Below are 24,750 nucleotides of genomic sequence, written 5' to 3' on the forward strand. Positions count from 1 at the left end.
CCTCTGCAGCAGTCTAACTCTCAGCAACAACACTTGCCTCACTTTTCCTCAAAACAGCATAGCAGAAAAACGTGTGTCTTTTCATAATGTCTCTTTATTACTCACTCTCCGAGGCTCTTGCTCTCAACAGTCTCTGTGTCAAAAATCCTGGAACTTTTCAGCAGCTTCAGACCCTGGGTTTTTCCTGGGTCCTAGAGTCTCTCCTGTATCACACTGTGACACAGTCCTGTTCCACAGGGTCCTAGTGCCCCACAGCTTCTGGGTATCTACTGGCTCAGCCCACAAACTTTTTGCCTCTGCTACATGAAGGTACACACTAAGGGGTTTTCTTCAGAGTTACTCTACTTCTGGTACTATTCCTCTGTATCACTCTATTGTACGTCTCATTGTGTATTTCACCACTGTATAGAAAAAATGACTTGCTTTGAAAGCAGTATCCAAGTCACCTGCTGCACACAGTGTTAATACACTATCACACTGACACAGGTCACATGCACAAGGCTTGTACTCATTGTGCGATACAGCAATTGTACATGGCCTGAAAAATAGCCTGTCTTTTGGGAGTTAACAATGACTGCATGGGGGTGTGCAATTGGGTAATAACCCTGTACATATATTGTGTGCAGCGTCTTGAAGGATAAATCATTGCGTGACCATTCTTATCATAACTTGTACTTTGCGTTTGACTATTCTATGAATGTGCACCATAACTGCTGTAATATACTTTATACAGCTTTCCAACTATATACTAGAAATAATGATATCTGTATAGAATAACGTATGCCGACGTTTTTTTCTGAATCTTCTTCTAACCTTTAAAAGATATTAACAGACATTTTATATATATATATATATTATAAAATAAAATTATAGTGCACGACCCGGAGTCTGTCATCTAGTTCTTCATACCTTTATCTCCTTACAGTGGTCTCACTCCACAAACTGGAATCTGGAATCTGGTTGTCTTACTGCTCTGCGGGGTGCATGCATCATACTTTACTGGGAATGCGTTTTCTACGCTTAGCTCCTCCCCTCTGCCTGTGAAAACTGCTGCTGCCCCTCAGTGTCTTTAATAAGAACTACACTCAAAATGGAATATTTAGCCTAGGCCAGCCTTACTCCCATTCCACCTTTCCAATCCCTACAAGGCTCAGAAGGTTTTGATTGATCCTTACCCTAGGGCTTATTTAATAGCATGCTGCAACTCTGTTATAACCTATAATAACCGGTCAGTTGTTTTGCTTTCCGTTTCTGGGCTGTCTGACTGTCTGCTCCTGGGACCTTCTATGTTTATTCTTGGGATGTGAGACCTTATTATGACATTTTTGCTTTTTGATTTCACAGGTCCTCGATATGTTGTCCAAATTGGCGAGAAAACCATAGACTACAATGAAGAGTTCCGCTTATTTCTTGCAACACGTAACCCTAATCCGTTAATACCTTCTGATGCTTCATCAATCGTTACTGAGGTTAATTTTACAACCACAAGAGCCGGGTTAAGAGGACAGGTAATTAAATCGCTAGGTACTGCTCTTTGCAGGGCATCATGTAATAATATTTTCTGAGTGTATCATTTCTCAAAAAGCACAAATTATTCTGGGCTGCAGGTTTTTTTTGTACTGGTAGTTTATGATCTGAACCGATTTTCTCCAGTTGAATTGAGAGAGGTCACGGTGTTAGGAGAACAAAAAGGAACCAAACCTCTCCTGGTGCTTCTGCCCACTAGCTGGTTGTTCACTGCTTCTCAGTAGGCAACAATAGCCCTCATGACTTTTCTAATGTTCTGCGTATATTGTACACACATTAGATAAATGCTGATAGTAACATCACATTATTGTTATTGAATATTACAAATGCAAAATGATAAGTTGAAGTAAAGGCTCCCACATTGTATAATTAACAAACATAGCAAAACATTTCACTCAGTCACAATAATTCCTGCCCCCAGGGGCATTAGCATAAAATAAATATGGTGCCCTGTGATATTCCTCAGTATTACCAATTAAAAGCCATGGTGAAATGTAAGATTCTTAAAGCTGATAAATGTACTTAGACCCTAGTCAAATGCACCCTCAAAAGTTCTGTTGTAATCCTTACAAATAGGCACAGCATTGCCATTATATATGGTTTTCTACCAAATTTCAATTAATTTCCATGGTAAGCCTATACCAAAACAGAATAAAGAAGAATCCTAATGCTGTCTCATACAGGTGTTTGAGATATGGTGATTTTATTTTGTTTATGTGAAAATACCACAGGTCAGACACCCTGTCTAGCGTATATCTTCTATATAAAAATCATTGGTCTGTTTGTTTGTACGGTTATGTATTCGGACACCCCCGCACGGATTGGGTTGAAACCAACGCGAGGTGGTCCAGTTGGATCCTGGACTGGTTTTAGGGGGGTTAGGGTTCCAGTTGGACCTCCTGTTGGTGTACACTGTTCTGAACTTTGAAGGGGCACAATATTGCTATCATAAAATTGCTATAGTAAAAGAAAAAATAATCCATCAATTTCATCTTTTTCTCTTTAACTACAACATTGCTGATTTTGAGCAAGTCAAACAAAAGTCCAATGATGCTATTTTCATAGAGAGAAAGGAATTAACCACCCTCCACCACACAACATCATTTGACTATTCCCAACACTATCCATATTTGCAGATCTTGGACCAAAACACTTGTAGGGAGAATATTTTCTTCCGTTTGAAAAATATACACAATCAAAATTACTTTCTGTATAAGTTTAATTCACAATGACAACAACTGTAAAAATTCAAAGTGCCAATTCTTTTAAGAACGTTTCATTAAGATGTGAGCACTTTTTGTATTTGTTTTTTAGCAAATGTAATCTACTTTGAAGTGGGTGATTTAGATGTAATTTGTATCCATTAAGTGTGTGCAAATGCTCTTCACAGTGCTAGACCAACTTGTAGCCAGTCGGAGCAATAGAATATTCACAGGGCTAGAACATCCTGTAGCCAGTCAGAGCAATAGAATATTCACAGGGCTAGACCAACCTGTAGCTAATCAGACCATTAGAATATTCACAGGGATTGACCAACCTGTAGCCAATCGGAGCTATAGAATATTCACAGGGATTGAACCGACCTGTAGCCAAACAGAGCAATACAATATTCACAGAGCTAGACCAACATGTAGCCAATCAGACCATTAGAATGTTCACAGGGATAGACCAACCTGTAGCCAATCAGAGCATTAGAATATTCACAGGGATTGAACGACCTGTAGCCAATCTGAGAATTAGAATGTTCACACCATAAAGTTGATATAGCGCTATTATGAAATTTAAAAGTGAAAAATAGATTACAGTAAAAAAAATTTTTTTTTTAATTTGATTGTTATTTAAAAAAAAATATTAACTTAGATTTTACCATATACTTTCTCTTAACACAAACATCATGTCTAAGTAGGCATTTGTGCGCGTCAGATTTCAATTACAGTATATATTGCAGTAAAATATTGTTGCTTATATATGAAAAAAGTTCATGCATCCATCATGCAGCAAAATGTAGAGAGTTAATTTAAAAAAAGAAGAACGTTATAAGATAGTATTATTTATCATTTTGGTAAATTGAATAATGCATAGAAGTTTTTTTTTAAAAAATTGTCTTTTAAAGTGCACACACAACTCATGCCAAATGTTTGTATGTTTGTGGGAGGACACACACGCTTGAGTGCCACTAATCATGTTGAGTCAGATCTGGTCCTTAAATCGCTGTTATGACCATGTCAAGAGGCCAGTGCATGTTTGTTTTTAAAAAAAAATCTTATTTACTAAAGAAGTTCAGTTTATTTTTATTAACTTAATTTTCTTTATATGCTGGACTGGTTTTCTCCATTTCAGAAACAGTATATCTTTCATTAAGAAAGGTGGGTGCATGTCTACCATTGTGCAGAAGGCGCAGTGCATAAAATAAATGTAATTATGTCCAGTTCCTTGTGGCTTGCTGCTGTACTGCTGAAACCACTTGTTTTCGAATTCTCCACTAAGCAGCAAAGAAGAAAACGCAGGTGGAAAGGAAATATCTGGATATCTGTGTTCTTTCAGATGTATTAAAACACGGACATGCAGATATAGACACTTGTCTATCTAGCTTGTAATAATTATGTGCATCAGTGATTGTATTTTAAATGTTTTTGTTAGAGAAACACCTTAGTTTTTGTTAAACACCTTACAAGTGGTTATTCTAAAGAGAACAGGTGGATATTCAGTAATTTGAAAAGGATGCAAATGATTATATTTGATGTATTCGAATAAATCAGAAAATGCCTGTCTATGGTAATCCTAAAGTGTGCTGCCTAAGGAATTTTTCTAATTCATTGTTGTCAACAACATAGAAAAGCACTAACACTGGGAAATATAATTGTATTTAGCTCTTGGCTTTAACGATTCAGCACGAAAAACCAGACCTTGAAGAACAGAAGACAAAACTGTTACAACAAGAGGAAGATAAGAAAATTCAGCTGGCTAAGCTTGAAGAATCTCTCCTGGAGGTAAAATATGTAGAAAGGGCCTCAATTTCCATTAAACGTACATTTCCTATGGGCCCCAGTGTGATTTGTGGCCTGCCTTAAAAAAGAATCAAGCATTGCCTTGCATTGTTCTTATGTCAGGTATTTCTTTATCTGCAAAGGTGGCTATGAAAATGTTAGCATTACAAATCACATGCCAGAGATTGAATGGCACCAGGTTCTTAAGGACATTTGAGAAATAGCTATGCTAGTAATTTTTATAGATGTTATTAAGCAACCTTTAAAACCTCATAAAAGAAACTTTAAGCTAGTGTATTGCCATTGTGTGCTCTTTACAGAAATGGTATTTATTCAGTTGTAGGCACGATGCACAGGGAGAGGTACAGGCTACGGGCTTACTTTATATATTTATTTTGATTCTTTATTTGCCGTGTTAACTTGAGGTCAGATTTAACGGTTCACGATTTCACCAACAAACTGATGGAGGCTTTATAACTACTCTTACTGCATACTGAAGATGTGTGCCAGACTTTCTGTTTCCACGCTTCAGTTCAGCAGTTTTTTTTGCCAAGTTTGTGGTAAAAAGTTTAATTAAAGTTTAAAGCTTTTCCCAGTGCAATTGCAGATTCCTGCTGGTGAAATGCGTAGGTGTTATTGTATTGAGTGGACCAATTTCACCCTGATAAAAAATAATCCAAATAATACACGAATGGCAGCAATGGCTAGAAGAAATGTGAATTAACTTACATATGTGGAGCCATTTGTCTAGAGTGCTTGAGAAGAGGGCGTTTCTGGATAAAGTAATATGAAGCAATGTGTCTAAAAACTGCTGAAACACGTTGAAAAGCTGTGATGTCCTCAATGTTGGCCTTGACATTGCATATCTTTAATACCTTGTGCTCCTCACAGTGTCTTTATTATTATTATTGTAGATTTGTAAGGCGCCACAGTGCTACGCAGCACCGTACAGTAGAGAGAAAAGGACATACATAATACAAGGACATACAAGGCAGACAAAATAAATACAGCCATGAAAACAAAGGGTATGGAGGACCCTACTCATTAGAGAGCTTAAATACAGCCATGAAAACAAAGGGTATGGAGGACCCTACTCATTAGAGAGCTTACATTCTAAGTGGAAGAGGGCACAGCTGAAACAAGAGAAGCGAGTGTGGCTCAGAGTGGAGATTGGAAAAGAAGTTCAGTGGTCATGTCTTTGTGCGAGTTATTCACTTCATTACCTTGTGTGATCAAGAGTGCTCCTCATAGTGACTGTAGATGGATGTGATTGGGAATGTCACACATATAAATATGATTACTAGTCTCCTTACCTTGAGTGACAGCGCTCCTCACAGATGCATTTAGTAAGCATACCTGCATATACACTATGCCCCCCCTCATTATCTTAGCACTGTGAGGAGCACAGTGACTGTAGGGGGGCATGCTTAGTGATAACGGTGGTGTGTATGATTTTCTCCTATTTACCTTGTGCAGCAGTGCTCCTTACAGTGATGGTAGGAGGAGGCCCTTGATGATCATGTGAGTGCGCATGACATCACCTAGCAGTATCAATTCCTTTCTGGATTCTGAGCTTTCTTGATATGGGATCTTTTTCAGAGGCTCTGTATCTATCATACAAGTGGTTGCATTGAGTAGATCACCTGATGACTGTCCAGTATTCACTGAACATTTACTACACAGAATACATGTACTGCTACTTACACAACAGCCGGTTCATGTTACAGCAAACCAATATTTCTGACTTTTCCAGTTGATGGAATTAATAAAGCTTCTATATGGTGCGATCCGGTTGTTCGGAAGGAGCCACCAAAAACTTGGCCACAGGCATTGCAGCTTACTGCATAACAGAAACAAGAGTATATAGGATTTTGTCTGATAAATATTTTTTTTGTTTCTGGTATTGTAGATATTAAACAACATGGGTCTATTATATAGAAGAAATGTGCAGTTAGCAGGAAATAAATGGACTGTAAAACCCCGATTTCTACTGTGTTTAGTACAAATAATATTTTATTATTCAGCAAAGTAATGTTTCTTTCACCAGACACTGGCAACATCCCATGGAAACATACTTGACAACAAGGAGCTGATTAACTCCTTGAATCAGACTAAAGCCAGCAGTGCTCTCATACAGGAGTCTCTCAGCGAATCGTACAGGCTGCAGATCTCCCTGGACCAGGTATGTCTCTGCACACGCTCTGCTCTCTCGTCTGATCAGTATGTCCAGCCCTTATAAATTAGTGTTTATTATATTTAACGCCCTCTACTTGTTAAAGGTTTATTCTAACTTTGTATTGAAATTGGTTATATGTACTCTCGCCCCTCCCTGTAAATCCTTCTCCACACTGTTGTGGTACATGATGATTTCAGGCCCCCACAATAGAGGGCTCTACTTCTGAGTTTGCTACAAGCAGAAAGCTATGTCGACCCGCTGCATGTTTTTACCATAGCGCTGCTTGAAAGGGCCAACGTCATGGCCCCAACAAGATAACTATCGGCTCTGGGGCGTTGAACGTTTGCGCCTTTAAGTGGCACAATGAATGGAACAAGAGATGCCGTCGATATAGGGCTGTGCTTGTGTCCTGCTCACCGATCTGGCCCTCGATTGTGCAGGCCTGATATCATCATGGAGTCCAACATCGCTAATGAACAGGGTACCGTGGGATGCCAACAATTCTGGTAGGGTGTAATAAGGGATGATTTCTCTTACTTTTCTAATCTGACGATCCAAGTTCGGGTTAGTCTTTAAGCTGCTATAATTAGTGTTCTGTGAATCGTTTGTTTCTACTTTTATGTGCGTATTACATTTGTTCTCTTCTCTTTTCTCTACAGTTGTGCTGAGTATATCCACATACTAATATCCTTACTTGTCCCTCATCTTGTTAGTTTATAGTAAAGTAATGGAGGGTTTTAATGTTGTTTTCTGTTGTTATGACAGTTGTCCATTAGATGGCAGTCAAAGCACAAAATGTGATTCCTCTCTTTTGTACGTCTTTCCTTATCCACAGGAGCGGAATGCCTATCTTCCTCTTGCAGAAAGTGCCAGCAAGATGTACTTCATTATCTGTGACTTATCCAAAATTAACAACATGTACCGCTTTAGCTTGGCCGCTTTCCTTAGACTTTTTCAACGAACTTTGCTTAGCAAACAGGTATGTTTCTGTCATTGGTTCAGCAGCGTGGTGTGTTACAACCACTAAACTTGTATTAGGAAGTCTGAGAGCACCAAGGTGACTATGTCTTTGCTCTTAAATGCCTCTCTGTGCAATATGATGACAATGTATCGTTTAGTCGTGGCCGTGCATTTATACAATAGATTAATGTGATGGAAATGATGATTATTCCCCTGTCCCTTTCAGACATATGTAAATGGAGATTGTAATGTAATTCAGTGTATTTTGCTCAGCAACTGTCCCAGCATCTGTGTTCCCCGCACCAGGAGACATAAGTTTGCTTAGTCACTTGGCTGGATAGCCAAACCGTGGGGAAACCGCAATGCCTATTATTTTGGACATGCAAATCACTGTCGTACACAGTTGAATTTATAATGAAGAGTAATGTGTAGGTTCTGCCAGAAAGGGATAGTTAGAAGTTTCCACCGTCTCTTCATTCCTCTGAAATATGTCTCTCTGGCTGTTTTGTTCTTCTTTTGCTTTTATGTTGAATGGTTTTCAAGGCAATTTTTTTTTCGGATAAGAAATTTGGAGCAACAAGAAAAGCTTGTGAATTTCAGAAATGTAATCATGAGAAACAAACCGACGTCTGTTCTGTTTTCTTGTTTTTAGCGTTCAGCAATATTGAATGATTTGTCAACCGGTGACCCTAATAGATTTCACAGCGTTACTCCTGGACTCTTTGCACCAAGTGCTATTACGGTTTCCACTTACTCCAGTAGGGTGTATGAGTGAGCTCCAGTGTAACGCCAGATTACAGTGAACTTGTAGCCCACATACAGTTGAGATCAGGGACTTTGAGAAGGGTGGGAGTGCAGATACAAAGTACCTGAGCTCAGGTCTGCCTGTGTAGTGGGAGGAGCCACCAACCTGTTATGACCACACCCCATTTGTGGCTATGGAAGGGGCCCCAAAATGTTGCTGTATTGGGGCCTGAAATTTCTCTCGAAGGCCCTGGTTGAGATTGCCATTTCTTGGGGTGAAGCAGATTTGATGAGGATTATTATTATTATTCATTTTTATTTATATGGCACCACAAGGTGTCCGTATCGCTGTACAGAGACAAACAATATCACAGAACGAGGTGAAGCTCAAAGCACAGCTAGAGACAGGGGGGAGGGGGAGAGGGAAGATCCGCATAAGCCTGAGCCCAAGAGGGAGGGCGCGGATGACAGGAAGAGCCCCAGAGGGGTGAGGAGGGAGCGAGAGGGGTTGGAGGGCAGAAGGACTTCGAGGAGGAGGGCTAGGTAGCTGGAGAGCAGAGTTAGAAGTGGTGGAAACAGGAGGATAGATGACCCTGCTCAAGGGAGCGTACAATCTACAGGGAGGGGAGGATGTAGCCTATCCTGCATATGTTCAGTGGTCGTCAGGACTCGGTTTAGAGTTTTGTTTATTTATTTTAGAAACTGGAGTTTTCTGCCAATCGGTGGGTTCTTGGGGCAAAGTATTAGTCGTAGGGTTGGGGTCGTGAATGGGTAGTTTTTCTATAACTGAAGTGAACCCTCTAACACCATCAACTTGTTATTTATTTATTTGTTTATCTTTTCTTGACATACTCTGTACAAAAATATGCAACCTAGCCCACCCACGTCACTGCAGTATGAGGTCTTATCTACTTTCCATATTCCATATGTTCCTTATAGAGAACTGACACCTATCTGCTTGTCTCCATCTATTCCGCACCTTCCCCAGTATCTTCAGTTATAAACCCCAGACCTGCTGGGTGGGGGCTGTACAGCAAACAGCAGAGCTAGATGCACCTCCCGTGTATCTATATGGCAAATGATGTTGCTGAGTCTTTAGCATTTGTGTAAATCAATGTGTCTTATCTTCATGCTGCGATGAACGTGTCCGGCCATCAACTACACCTCTCACGGGATATAAACCAGCGCTACACTGTAACAGGATGGTGTATTTATGTGTACGCCTTTTGCTACATCATTGAAAACCGCTATTTACAGCCCTGCTTATTCTTCACTGGAAAACCTTTCTCTCTTCTTTATTCTTTCCCGCTGGCCAGCACCGGCTGGTTGCAGCACATTTATACAGTGGTAGGAATATTTATTAGCGATAAATTGAAGAGATTTAACATTAAAGGCTTTTGGCTGTAGCAATTCCATTTTATATGCTGCAAGAGTCATCTGTAAGATGAATTAAAATTTCCATTTTAGCCAGTAAATTATTTAAAAGTAGGACAAATATTGTGTCACCTTTTTTTTGGATCAAAAGCTCTCCTGGACTTTTCCACTTAGTTTTTTATTTAACATTTGTATTAGTCAGCATCACCTTGGAAGTCTGCTAAATAGAAAATGTGCTTGGGATAAATCCATTGAGAATGAGTGATTGCTCTGATGACTTAACATATTAGACAAGAGGTTACATGCATGTCAGATGGCAGTATGAAATTTAAATGGTAATACTTTAATTCATTTTCTTTGATTTTTTTTTTTTTAAATGCCAATAACTCTGCTAACATGCTCTTCTCCAAGGCAGATAGTTGAGGAAACAGGGCATATATAAAACGGGGACATACAAGGTAGACTAAATAGGCGAGGAAGTAAAAACTAATGGTAGTGAGGGCTTCCATAGTGGTCTCGACTGCGTTGATGTGTCTCCGATACACTGACGTGGAACATGTTTGTGTGCTCTTCACTTGTGTTAATGACGCATCTTAATCACCGTGGGTCCGATTCATCTTGGAATGTAAAATGAACGCAACTTGCATTTTTTTTTTTAAATTGGACGTAAATTACATGCATGTACTCCCCTAGTAAGGTACAAGTGGATGTCAGGAAACTTTACCAGTTGAATACTGGTATAAGTACACTCTGGTTACACGGTACTTGCTGCATTTATTGCTGACCTTACCTGTGCACAGCTCTTGCATTAGGGAAGCCTGTGTATGGCTTCCTGCTTTTGGAATGTACTGGTGACCTTAGTAAAGAATACCAACTGCTCCATAATGTTCTATTGTGTTTCCTCTCCACCAATTGGCTTCATACTTGTCAACTCTCCCTGAATGTCGGGGAGACTCCCTGAACTAGGGGTGATCTCCCTCACTCCCTGAAGAGTCTGGCATTCTCCCTGATGCTGAGCCAGTACAAGACGTGGTTGGCTTCGCCATCTGTGGCATGATGACACAGGTCAGAAATTGTGTCCTATGTCCATGTATTGATGCCTATGGAGGTGGTCATTTTTATTGAGACCAAGATTTAATCAAAGACCGACAGGTAAGACAACATGACTTAGGTATCGGAGACAGAAATGTAAAAGACACTTCAGTTTCTAGAGATTCATTAGTTGCCTTTCTTTAACGCATAGTTGCCTACTCTCCTGGAATGTCTGGGAGACTTCCGTATTTCTGGGAGACATCCCATTTCTCATTCCCGCAATAGATAAGGGGTGGGGGGGCGGGGCTTAATGACGCAAATATTGCATCATCTTAGCCAAAATTGACAATTGTTTAGGGGGGGGCAAAATGATGCCATTCTTCAAGCCCCGCCTCCGCACACCCACCTCCCCCGGGATCTCCCTGAAGCCAACGAGGAAAAGTTAGCAAGTATGATTGGCTTTCTCAGTGTAAAATAAGTTGTCAGTTCAATGAAGTAGCTGATTGGTGGAGATATAACATGCTGAGGTTTAAGACGCAGGTACTGGATTTTTAGGTAGAGTATTGAGCTACACAAAGGAGCAGGGGGAATGTAATTCCCCAGCTCAAGGGCTGGCAATCACATGGCCGTATGTTACAGTGGTTGCATGCGCAAAATAATTGAAATGATAAAGATGTAATTAGATCCCTTTAGTAACAGTTGCCATGTTTAATAAACTGGTTTAAGGTTGGTGTTTCTTTATCTGCATCACTCTGAGCCAGTGCAAAAGCTCTGGTCAATGGATTAAATAAAAGGCTTAACGCACATGTAAAATTGCAGAAGCTTTGCTTATCAAGTGTAATTAGGGCATTTACAAAGGATTAGTGCCTGGGTTCAGATAGGTTGTATAATCAGACAGATGATTAAATAAAAAGAGAATACTATATACAAGAAGTAAATACAATTTAAATGTGTATGGAGCGATTTGACTTTTTGGCATTATTGGTCCTATAATCCTCCAGCAGCCTTGTTGCCCATTAGCAGAGTTGTAGGTCCCTACCCTGTGCATTGCCGGAGTCCATGGTGAGATTGGGCCCCCACAAAGGACAGAGCCCTGTGTCAGCTTGCCCACTGTCACACCATTGCGCGGCTTCAGACCGCTGCCTTGGGATGAGCAAAAGTTTCAAAACTGACACTTACCTTGTTACAAATTTGTCACATTTCACTGGTGGGATTTGAGTGGAAAGTGTCCCCAGTCCTAACTCAACTACACCACAGAGCGGAATGAATTGACCTTGGGAAACAAAGGTCACAACTATATGGACATGATGTCATCTTCCACTGTAAGAAGTAGTAACTGTACAGTACTGTTACTCACTGCGAGTAAGGTTGTGTCAGGTCTGACTGAGGGAGGGCACGTGAGGCATTCCTCTTACACCTCAGCATATCATAGGGTTAAAATTATTTACATCTTGTTTCTAACAATCAAATTAGCAAAGGGTGACGGCAGTAGTGTAACTAGAGCCTCCTGGGCCTAGGTGCAGAATCTGAGCTTGGCCTCTCCTAACTCAACTGCACCCCCTCCATTGCCTAGTATATAATGAAGCATCAGACTGTAATATATAATGTTTAATGACAGATGTATTGCTTAGAGCGCCCCATATTATTGCTGAGATCCCCCATTATTACACAGATGCCACCATTATTGCACATAGTATTGCACAGTGACCTCCCCCTACAAATACTCCACAGAGGTATCTGGCCCCAATTATAGCAAACAAATAAACTCATCCACACTTGTACCCCATCCCATAAATCACTTGCGTATTTTGGTGGTAGTCTAATACCTCTACTTCTCTCAGACCCTCCAGACTTCTAGGCCCATGTAGACTTGTAAATAGTTATTACAGAGATGCTCAGAGCGTTATAAGTGTATTTATGGTCTAGATGCTCATACAGCTGAATAGGCCTGGAACCTCCACACAGTCATATGGAGGTCCAAGGCAGAAGAGGAGGTGAGCGCAGCAATGGGGGGTCTTTCCTAGTCAAGGTACGAGAGAGTGATAGGGGTCCTATACCAGCAGTGCAGTTTGTGACAACAGTGGTGCCAGCAAGTACTGTACATTGGCACTTCTGCTACCACAGCCAGGCAGATGGAGGCATGTGGGGTCGTGGCCTGCACCTGCTGTTCATGTGCTTATGGGTGCTTCCCTTTTGGTTGTGCCACATAAACGTTTTCTGCAACATGATCATTTTCTGTTCACATGTAGTCTTAAACATTCTTACTCCAGGGGGGTATATTTACTAAACTGCAGGTGAAAGTGGAGATGTTGCCTATAGCAACCAATCAGATTCTAGTTATTTATTTAGTACAGTGACAGCCATTGGAAGAAAAGTTAGAGAGATGGTAAAACACTTGGTGGTTGCCCACCTTCAGAAGCTATTATCCTAAGTACCCAGCAATCAGGTGGAGTTGGTCCTTTCACTGGCACAACTCAACAGTTACCCGGCAAAGCCTTGGACTCCTGGGGGGAAATTTACCAAACTTGCAGGTTTGGAAAAGTGGAGGTGTTGCCTATAGCGATTCAGATTCTAGTTATTAAATGACAGCTAGAATCTGATTGGTGCTATAGGCAACCTCTCAACTTTTTCAAACCCACAACTTGATAAATTTACCCCCAAGAGTCTTTAACCTTCAGTTTTGTTTGTGTTTCTGATCTTGGGCTTTTCATTTTTGTTAATAGTTTGAAATACAGAGAGCATTAATTTGGAGTAAAGATTGGGGCTACAAATGTTTTTTCCTCAGACCCTATATTTTTCCTTAACAAGAGGGGAGATGGAAGTCTTGGCAACACTTTCCTTAATCGTTGCCCAAGTTTCCCCAACTGGACGGACTGCCCAAATCAGCCTCCCACCGTAATTCATGAATGGGGGTGTCAGATTGCTTGTAAGGGCCTGATTTGTTAAGAAAAGTTAAGTAAAACAATTGAGTAAGTAGAGTCCTGGACAAAACCATGTTACAATGCAAGGGGTGCAAATTAGTTTTTTATTTTGCACATAAGTTAAATACTGACTGTTTTTTCATGTAGCACACAAATACTTGATAGCTTATTTGTACACTGAAATTTAAAGTTGATATTTGTGTGCTACATGAAAAAACAGAAAGTATTTAACTTATGTGCAAAATAAAAAACTAATTTGCACCCCTTGTATTGTAACATGGTTTTATCCAGGAGACTACTTACTCAATTTTTTTACTTAACTTTCCTTAATGAATCCGGACCTAGGATGTGAGCAGATTGTATAAGTTGGAAATGATACCCCGCTGCAGAGGTGAATTCACAGATAGAGATTCCAGGGAGTTAAGGGTCCTGTAATATCAGACTTAGGGAGGGAGTCGACATAGTGTCTTACTTGAAGATAAGCAAATAGGCTAATATTTGGGAAGTCAAATTTCTCTTGTAGCAATGACATTGGGGTACACATTGCCCAGTTCTTAAGGAATCTACATTTATACCTGTTCATGTTTTAAGCAGATGGAGATACTGATATTGATTAATAGAAATTTGTCCACACGCTCTGCTGTAAATGTTTGTTAAATTCAGCTTTATTTCTGAGCAGTCCTGTTCCAGTCTGAGGGACTGACCTTGATGGTTGTCTGTTGGGATCAGACGTGTGTTTCCCAAGCTGTTGTAAGGCTCACATGTTCGTCTGCAGTTGCACAATTACATAACAAAGCTGGGTGGATGTAATGGCAATGACAGACTGTAGCAATTTAGTTATTTATTGTCACCCTATTCAATTGTCACGGTTGATTAATGACACGGTAATCAGAGTAAAAATAACTCTGGGACTCTCCTTTCATTTATATAGTTCATTTTTTATTTAAATATGCATTGGAAAATGCAGTTTGTATATTTAGGGCTTTACTTGCATTAAAGGACAAGGATAAATGAGATTGTTCACATTGGAAGCAAAGCATTCGTATCACTGGTGCCTGTTTCTTCCATATCCCGCTGCATCTGTTTAATATTGATATATGATGTCTTTCCTCTTCCTGAGTCAGAAAAGACTATAAAGCGTCTCACAGCTTGTTGACTTGAAGGCTTCTTGGTTCAAAAAACAGCATCCTCTGTTAAATTGTTTGTTTCTTTTATTCATAATATAATACAGGTACGGGATCTCTTATCATGAATTCTGTTATCTAGAAAACCCAGAAAAAAACCCCAATAACTTGTTGAGAATACCGTAAATGTGGAAATGATCACAAAATATCTACCTACAGTCACTGTATGGAGCACTGCTAAACCATTAAATGGAAGGGGGAATGTCAAGGACATTGTGGATAATTTTTTAATGTATTTTAGTATATTTTATGTACAGTGCTCCAAATTATTGGAAAAGTGGTCTGGAAAAACCTCATGTGCCAAACCCCGGATAATAGATCCCCTACCTAGTGGTCGAAATGGAAGTTTGGAAGTGACGGTATGGAAAATGTAATGGGAATGTAAGTGAATGGAACTTTATATTGTTACAATGAAGGCAGTAGGAGAAGTGGCAGTATGGCCCGTACATGCATTGCCCTAAGCAGACTCAGCAAAGTGATGTGTACATACTGCTGGGTGTTTAGTTCAGTAGAAAGCACTTTAGTTATTTTAGATAAAGTTATGGGAAGAGCATTGCTACGCAATTCAATGAAGAAGGGAATACCTTGGACATTGTGAAAAAAGTACTGTGTTATTTTTAAAATACAATTTACATGGTCAAATGCTGAGTCTTTTTCCACTCCACATTTTGAGACCAACGCGCTCAACTTAACACACAGGGACACAAGTTGTGCACAAGTTGCATATTTATGTGACACAAATGGACTTCTGTTCAACTCTAATTCACCCCTTTATCAGCTGCCTATGAATTATCCAATTATTTTAAACATTGAAGACTTAGACAAAATGAAATATTGTGTACAAAATTCTTGAATTGGATGTGTCATTGATAGCCTGTCATGTCATACCTTCTTTATCAGGAGCCAGGAAGTACTGAACTAAGGATCAAGTCACTGATTAGTTCTTTGAAGACCATGGTCTATGAGTATGTGTGCCGTTCTCTATTTAAGGTAAGACTTGAGTTTCATATTGACATATTGAATTACATTTATATTATTATGGACAGGGAGCTTGATGATGGCACAGAATGTTCTCAGGATGTTCCCGCCAGTACATGGGCTAATCATACTCTTATTAATGCTCAATAATTATCTGGCAGGAACATTACTTGCAGACATTTAAAAAGGTACATAGAAAAAAAATATATGGTTGTAATACACAGCAAATGTAAACATAATTTATACATACCTCTCCCAACTGTTTAACAGGACATCCCAATTTGCAGCCCTCAAAGGGGCCGCGGGTTACCAAAAGTGGGTGGAGTTTTACCCAAAATATGGTGGTGGTGTTTGGGTGGGCGGTGCTTTTTTAGTCCTGATTTTGAGATTCTATGTTAGAAGCAGTTGTGAGTGGTATGACAGCTAGGCTTGGAGGAATGTTACTTTTTCCATGAAAGAGGGAAATAGGTTGCAAATAATCATATTTGTGGAAGGCACTGGCTAGCATCAGTCACCTGTCACTCAGAAGGATTGACACCCTCATGGCTGAAACAAAACCGTATCAGATAATCTATCTATGTACGTCACTACCGGAGGATCCTAGGGCTAAACCTTCAGCAAAAATTATCCCAGGCTTTGGAGCCTTACACTGTTGCATACTGTTACTAGACATGCAATTATGTAATTAGCATAATGTGTACATATGTCTAACAAAAGATTGTCAAGTTTTAATTAATATTCTATTTTCTTCTTTGTTTCAAAGGAGGTAACCCAAATGTATTCTATAAGTAGCTTTGGGGTTAATTCCAGTCTTTTTATTTGTATGTAAGCATTATGGCTAAAATCAGCAACTTGGATTGCCTACCTTTATTCCAGATCTGTACCACTCAGATCTTAGGGATGTCTATATTATACTGAATCATTCACGTCCGTACATACAATGCCCTTCTCTAACCTTCTCCATCTACAAATTACTACATCTCAGCCTTTATCTCTCCATATATACCAAGGTATCACCTTTACTCTTCTCATCATCCACCCCCTACATTCACACGCCTTAAGGCATTGTATAGATGAGCATCCATTTAAAGTATTGTGTTAGTTCTTAAACTCTATTAAACTTGTTCTGATGCTGATTGTATGAAACATAATGTAAATAGACTTAAGTGTTCTGCCTGGAATTCCCACATCGTTCTCTTCAGCCAGGACATCTCACTTGTTGCATCCTTAGCACATTGCAGAGCACAATGAATTGACACCGTCGTCCCCCCAGCTCTATTTATAGACTAGAAGAAAGAGAAATTTAGAAATAGGATGTGAATGGAAAAGCAAAAGCTGGAACCTTATATCCCTGCACAATGTGATTAGTGAAAAATGTTGTAACATCTCTACTCCATACTACTATTAACATTCTAATGCTCTAACCCTCTACAGGTTGCTCTAGCCCCACTTGTTGCATACCCTACTCATCAGTGTGTCTCCAGTGTGTAGGAATGAATGCAATTGGTTCTCTGACCTTAGAGAGGTGCACCAATAAGAAGAGAGTAGTACTGAGGGATTTTACCTGTATTTGTAAACCGGTAGTACAAAGAAAGCTATAAGGGTCATTTAGTGTGGACCTGCATTGCTCTTACATGAGCACATGTGCGACTGCTTGTCCGTCTAGTGCATTTTAGAGTAGACACCCACTACCTGGTACTTTTCTGATCCCCCTGAAAAGACTCATGGTGGAAAGAGTACAATGTTGTCTAGCATTTTAGAACCACTTTCATTTTATATCCCAAAATACTGCTTGACGTTGCTTCATTTATTTCTTAAATTAAGCATGAGTGTTAAAAGGATATATGTGGTAAAGGTATTAAGCATCGTTTTCTGCAAGTCGCCAGATATCGGTGACTTTGCAAGGGAAATTTAAAGCGACAAAAACTTGCCTTGAAAGCGATTGCCATTTTAAATTTCCTCTGCAAAGTTGTTGATATCCAGCGACTTGCCGAAACCGATGCCCAATACATTTACCCTCTGAACTTAAGGTTTGATGTCGCTAGTCGAAATGCACTTAAAAATGTGCTTTCTTACGTTATATAGTCTCCTGCTCTACATGTGTATGTATTATAGGGAACGCTGTGTTCCTAGGTCGGTATATTGTACCTTCCAGAGTTCACAATTCTTCTTCATCTAACCTATGTGATGGGTCTATGGACAAAAGGGTTCCCTGCCTCACATGTTGTGGGAAAGTTTTCTTCATATGGAACAAGGGTCATTGCCTCATTTTTAATATAACAAACATCTTTATACCTTCCTACCTCTCTTACTACCTGCAGCTATGGACTATTCCTACCACTCCATAATTCCTTAATTCTGTTAAATGACAATAGCAGAGAAAATATATGGTGTGTGTGATATATATATATATATATATATATATATACACACGGTATATATGTATATATACATACACCATTACATTGTTAATTTTCTACTTACTTCCTTTTTGTACCTTTTCCCACTCTTCCCCCTACCCCTGAATACTTGTGTAAAATCTCAATAAAATATTCCTTATAAAAGAAAGAAGAGAAATGCGCTTCCCTGCAGAAGTGCAACTGGAAGGTGCGAAATGCGTCTAGTATAGGACGAGACCTAATCTCTAAGATCCCAGAAAAATCAGCAGGAGCAAAAAGCCTGTGGATGCTAGAAAAGCCAGCAACGGCCTTGTAATGCGCCTTCCTTACTCTCTTAACTCATATTAATAATCTTGTTTTGCACTAAAATATTGTTGTTGTTAGGGAACGGCCAAATTCACCCAACTACTGCCATCAGACCATGCAAATTTTGCATGCTTGCACTTGCCACCATCTTGGCCCGCAAATATATAGACCTCACTATAAAACTGGGTGTAACTGTGCAAAATGTCATGAAGGCTTGCGCTTTTTCTGTTCGCAAATGATTCTTAGGGGCACATTTATCAAACCTTCTAAAGAGGAGAAGTGGAGGTGCCCACAGCATCCAATCAGATTTTAAGGGGCATATTCAATTGTTGGCGCTACTGCCTAAAGTAACACGGCGCGCACACTATAACCGTCATTATGGTAATAGTGCGCTTAAATACCGTTATTATGGTACTTTTCTCGCTGGATTTCAGCTTGCGGCTCAGGGAGCTGCGAGCTGAAATCCGGCTTAGTATTACCGTAACAATGGTAATACTTTTTCCATGTATATGTGTGTGTGTGTATATATATATATATATATATATATATATATATATATATATATATATATATATATATATGTATATATATGTGTGTGTGTGTGTGTGTTGCTAGCAGAATACGGCTCCAAACGACAGACATAAACACTTGGTGACTCTATTATTGAACTCAGCAGTGTTTCATATTTTTAACGCTCTGTCTTTTTTCAACTTGTTTTTTTAGCATGAAATATATTTCTCTCTTTTTCAGCATAGAATATAGTTCTTGGTTTGTTTCATTTTGTCTGCACCACACTGGGACTGGGGATAAGATTTATTTGTTGTCAATTCTTGCCGGTGTATAAACTTAAAAGTGCACTGGGGAGGTCTTGGCTTACCTCCGGAGTGTTACAGCGGGGAGTTTTCTCCACCACTCCTTTCATAGTTTTGTCCAACGCTATATATAATACTAAAATAAAAAAACAGCCATTGAACAAGAGCAGCGTGTCCTTCCTGCAGAAGGGCAATCTGTAAACTCCACCACCAGGCAGGAAATCTCAGCTTTGCATTCACATGCTCCAGCCTTATATTTAAAATTAATTGAGAATTATGTTTCTTTTGCATGTGTAATTAGATGATAAAGCAGATGTCAAAGCTTAATAGAAACGAAATGGGAGCATTTTAATTTTCATTAGTCGTACACTTTAGCAAATTATTTATTTTCAGTGCAGAATGGTCCTGATGAAATTGCAGCTCACTGAGGGTATACGTTTCCCTTGTTACTTCAGTCCAAGGTCACTTTAAGGTATATTTACAAGAGAAAAGAAATAGATGTGTGAGCCTTTGAAACCCCAGCATTTATAAGTTATATGTGCAATTTTCAGACAACTATATCATACCTTCATTGATTTCTCAGACATGTGAATGGGAGTGTTAACATTTAATGTGCGATACATTCTTGCCTCAAGCTAATTAATGCGTTATAGTGCGAGTCACATTATTTTCATCTATCTGTTAAGCTTTATTCATTGGCTTCAACTCCAGGACCGGATAAAATAAAGAATGGATTTTGACATAGTCGTTCATTGTTTAATTACCATCATTTTTCTTGAAAGGAAAAGTTAAAACTGCTTCTGCTGATATGGAGTCTGAGCAGGTCTTTAGCACTAGAAAGTAAGCGCTTTGTAATTTATATTGAGTGTTATTGAGCATTGATTAGGTGATACTTTAGAGGCAATCAGACTGATTTGTTTGCTGACAGTAAGCATGCTGTGGCTCTTCCAGTTAGCAGTGTCTTTATACCCCATGCCAACTCATTTTCCAAACTTTCCAGGCACACCTGCCTGGAGTACATATTGAGGGGAGTTGTAGCTCAGATAAATGACTGCTTTATGGCACAAGGTATATAGTTGCACCTCTGTGACTGGATCACTTATAAATAACTTATGGTATCAATATATTTAAAGGAAATAGCGCAGGGCGCTTATTTACATAATTACATAATTGCAATGCACTTTTTTTTTATATAGGAAATCTTTATTTATGAAACAAGGGGAGAATATTCGTTGTTTTCCTGTTTTAACCTTGCCAAAGGAAATGCCTTATTTCTGATGTATATATCTGATACAATGAGCCTTTGTTTAGAAAGTCTTTTGTGTATTGTGATGTGGGGAAATGACTTGTTTGGGGTATGTAACTTTCTTTGGGAATGTGTATTTTGCGACTGTCTGAAGAAAGGATTCATGTCAATTAGACTTTTTGACTTGCTAGTAGATTTCCTGCCTCTGAAATAAGATGCAGGAAATCACAGCAAGGTTTTTAAGATATCACAGATAAGTGTAAATATTGTTAGCTTTGCAATGCATGTAAATCTTTGTGTTGGCAAACAGGTTACATCCTGATTCTAAGAATAGCCTGTGTCCAAATCTGTATAAAAAGCACTGTCCTGTACACTGAAATGTATCATTCTGATATTCCATCTGACCTGATCACCTGGTACCTTCAACCAGTGTGAGAGCAAATAAACATCACTTGCTTCAAAGACCTGCTTGAAAACAACTTCAATCTTGCTGTATTTCTGTGACCTGCAGATTAGACCCTAAATCTAATCCGTCCTCCGGCTGTTTCTGAGGTTGGACCCAGCTCTCCAGTACCACCGCTCTGCCGCTACTCAGCAGCTTTGGCCAGTGTGATAAGCCAAAGGGATCCAGCCACAGCACCCTGACCCATAGTAAGTGGTCCGGGGTACCAGCCCAAGTATACCAACACGGGAGTACACTAGCAGCGACAGATACTCAGAAGGAACGTGATTCTGGGCACCATAAAGGAGCCCAGTGGTGGCAGCAGGCTCCTCCAACTGTGGCAGGAGGGGCATATTCGGAATAACGAAATGGTACGGTGGCAAAGTAAGCCCAGCTGGTTCCCAGCAACAACAGACAGGGTGGCATAGGCGGTCCATCCTGTCACAACCTCCCTCAGCAAAAGTCTCTGTACTGGTGCACTCAAAGTACGGGTTCGGTTACTAAACAATAGCCTGTCCTCTTAGTGGGAGGTACGTGCTGTATAACCTGTGCTGAAGGCTACAGCTCTATAGAAGATACTAGTTACCCTATGCATGTTATTGTTCCTGCCATTGAGTACATGCATTGGACTTCTATACTTAGGCTGCTTTGTTCACAGGTTCTTCACGAATATGTTAGTTTCTACCGGTTGCCATTTACATTAGCGCACTGAGCTCATACAATATTATATTTTACCCATAATAAGGGTCAATCTAAGAAACACAGATGCAGACAGAACGCTTCTATTTGCAGAATTACATTAGGTTTCACAATTCACTGGAAAATTAAAGTGCCACCAATCCCAACTTTCAGTATGATAGTTTCCTTATAAATCATGTTTTACAGCATGATAAAAAGAAGAGACTACAATGGCTTTGTATTGGTATACCTTAAAACCTAGACGCATGTATTGTCTGGAATGAATGGCCGTGAAGCGATATTTAATAATGCAGCCTGCAGTCGTACTAACATTTCCCCAGTGAATCTAGGCAGGAAAACTTCTTCACTTACTAAGTAATAGGCTGCATTTTTCATGATTTAGCACCATGACCTGAATTAGAGGGAACGCTGCTTTATGTTTCACAGAGGTCTCCTGTGTGATTACAATAATTAACTCTGCTCCAAAGCAGAAAACGGTGTCTCTTGTGTCCCCAATAGTACAGCCATAATATACAAATAATGACTTCTTTTCTACATATGCATCTACTCGGTCTGAAACTAGAATAAGTAACTTCATAAAAGTGCTTTTATGAACACTGCGTTCAATATCTGACAATCAAGTATGATGCTTCTACTAGTATTGCTCATTTTTAAGTAAGTTTACATACCTCCCAACTGTACCGATATAAGCGGGACAGTCCCAGTTGGAGGACTCTGCCTCTCTCAGTTAAGTGGGATATTTAGGAGGCATTGTCTATTCACTGCGGATCTGCATGGCACTGGTGCACACAGTGGTGAAGGAAAGGGCGGGGCAGCCTAGCATTACAAAGCGCTAGACACGCCCCCAGGGGTTTGGCCACCCCCCCCCACATCGAGACGTGATCAGACCCACATTGTCATGTGTCACACCCCGTGTCCCATGTGAAGAAGAGGCACGGTTGGGAGGTATGATTTGGTGTTTTCCTAGGTCAGTGATGGCTAACTTGTGACACTCCAGGTGTTGTGAAACTACAAGCCCCAGCATGCTTTGCCAGCTATCAGCTAGTTATCTACTGGCAAAGCATCCTGGGGCTTGTAGTTTCACAACACCTGGAGTGTCACAGGTTAGCCATCACTGTCCTAGGTGAACAGGAGCAGTTCATGTGCATTGTGACATATAATATAACTTACATACAGAAACTCATCCATCTTTAACACATTATACCCAGTGGTATTAACACTCACTGAGCCCACCAGTGTCCAACATTATAGCAGGAGTTACCCCCACACATTGTACCTGTACTGTGACTCTGTGCAGAGCCCAATCTCTGGTGACTAGTGTACAGTACATGCCCAATTTTCCAGGGGCTAGTGTACAGTACAGGCCCAATTTTCAAGGGGCTATTGTACGATACAGAGACCATTGCCCGATGGCTAGTGTACAACGCAGATCCAATCAGCTGGTGTCTAAAGTAAATATAAAATCATGTCTCTAGTGGCCTAGTGTGACATATAACACAGAAACATTGGGAGCAGAGCAAAGAGACGAAGTGCTGCTATCAGACTTCTTTGTTCTAGGGCAGTGATGGCTAACCTGTGACACTCCAGGTGTTTGTGAAACTACAAGTCCCAGCATGCTTTGCCAGCTATCAGCTAGTTATCTACTGGCAAAGCATGCTGGGGCTTGTAGTTTCACAACACCTGGAGTGTCACAGGTTAGCCATCACTGTTCTAGGGTAAGTAGCAGTCATTTCTAATTCACTTAACTCCAGCAGCTAGCCCGAGTCCAGTGTAGGACAGGAAACTAAATGTTATCAGCCACACATGGATCAGGCTGATGGCAATCGCTTATTTTTTCCTACACTGAAATCCAAGCTCTGTGTAGGAGATGAAAACAGAGTTACCATCAGCTTGTTAAAGAACAGACTCATAACTGGGACCCAGTGGGAGTGCTTATGGTTATTCCCTGGCAATGTTGGGATAGCTCCATAGAGATCCTTTTTTACACTCTTGGCTGGACCTAATTACTGATTGTGGTCCTGTGAAACCTGCGTCGTGAACTTGGACAGGAGCATATAAGATATAAGAACCTTGCATTCCATTGCCTCGTTCTGCCTACTGAATTGCTCTCATCGGGCTGTGTTAGTTTATTGTACCTTTGTTCACATGTGTATGCGAAAATATTTGATTATATTCCCTGCGTATTTTAGTTTATTGGCTGTGTGTTAGAAGGGTTTATTCTTAAATGTCATCAAGTGGAAGAGTTCATTAAAGCTAAGACAGGACAAGGAGTCTGGGCTAAACAAGGAGAGTAAACAAACTTCATATCATCCACTTTTGTCCTCTAGTCAACAAGGACATGGCATGAAAGTACTCTGGTCCAGACTCCTAGGCACTCTCTCCTCAGGGAACCAACGTTACCAGACAGCAGGAGGGAGGATACTCTGGGGTTAGAGGTCATATTACCACCAATCACCAGCGAGTTACTGCCCTAATACACTCCCCCATTAGCTTCATGACTGTGGGAATAATCAGTGTTATAGAAACTGTGTTTTTGGGATGTGTGACTGTATCTTGTGTGGTGAGTAGGAACTCTGCTTCTAGGTGATTCTCGAGCGAACCCACCCAGATGCACAGTCCTCACAGGGCCTCATTTGAAGAGCTTCCAAAAATATTTACTTTAAAAACAACTAAAAATGTTATGGTATAAAAATGTTATCCTATAATAATAATAGATTGCCGCAACTATAGAACAGTTATCTGGAATGCTTGAGACTTTTTTTTTTTTATAACAAAAGTTGGAGCACCATGTTTAAAATATACCAAATTACATTTAAAGATCACTCCTCTTCAGCCTCCCTGCCTCACACATTCTGTGCTCCTTAACTTGTGTGGCAGTGCTCCTCACAGTGTTTGTGTATATGTCATTGTTGCCGAGAAGTGGCAAACACTCCATTTGTTTTTTTTTTCCTGTTTTTTGGAAC

The 24,750-nt window shown here is 40.0% G+C and overlaps 1 protein-coding gene across 1 annotated transcript in view; it reads left to right on the plus strand.

The window, feature by feature from the left end:
* Positions 1-24,750, plus strand: part of DYNC2H1 (dynein cytoplasmic 2 heavy chain 1) — a 350,876-nt gene that overhangs the window by 160,498 nt on the left and 165,628 nt on the right. Inside the window, exons 68-72 of the mRNA XM_075198801.1 lie at positions 1,345-1,508; positions 4,398-4,517; positions 6,562-6,696; positions 7,526-7,669; positions 15,806-15,895. Coding sequence (XP_075054902.1) covers positions 1,345-1,508; positions 4,398-4,517; positions 6,562-6,696; positions 7,526-7,669; positions 15,806-15,895 — 653 coding nt within the window. The remainder of the gene's footprint in view (positions 1-1,344; positions 1,509-4,397; positions 4,518-6,561; positions 6,697-7,525; positions 7,670-15,805; positions 15,896-24,750) is intronic.

Source organism: Mixophyes fleayi, chromosome 2, assembly GCF_038048845.1.
Source record: "Mixophyes fleayi isolate aMixFle1 chromosome 2, aMixFle1.hap1, whole genome shotgun sequence".
Taxonomy (NCBI): Eukaryota; Metazoa; Chordata; class Amphibia; order Anura; family Limnodynastidae; genus Mixophyes; species Mixophyes fleayi.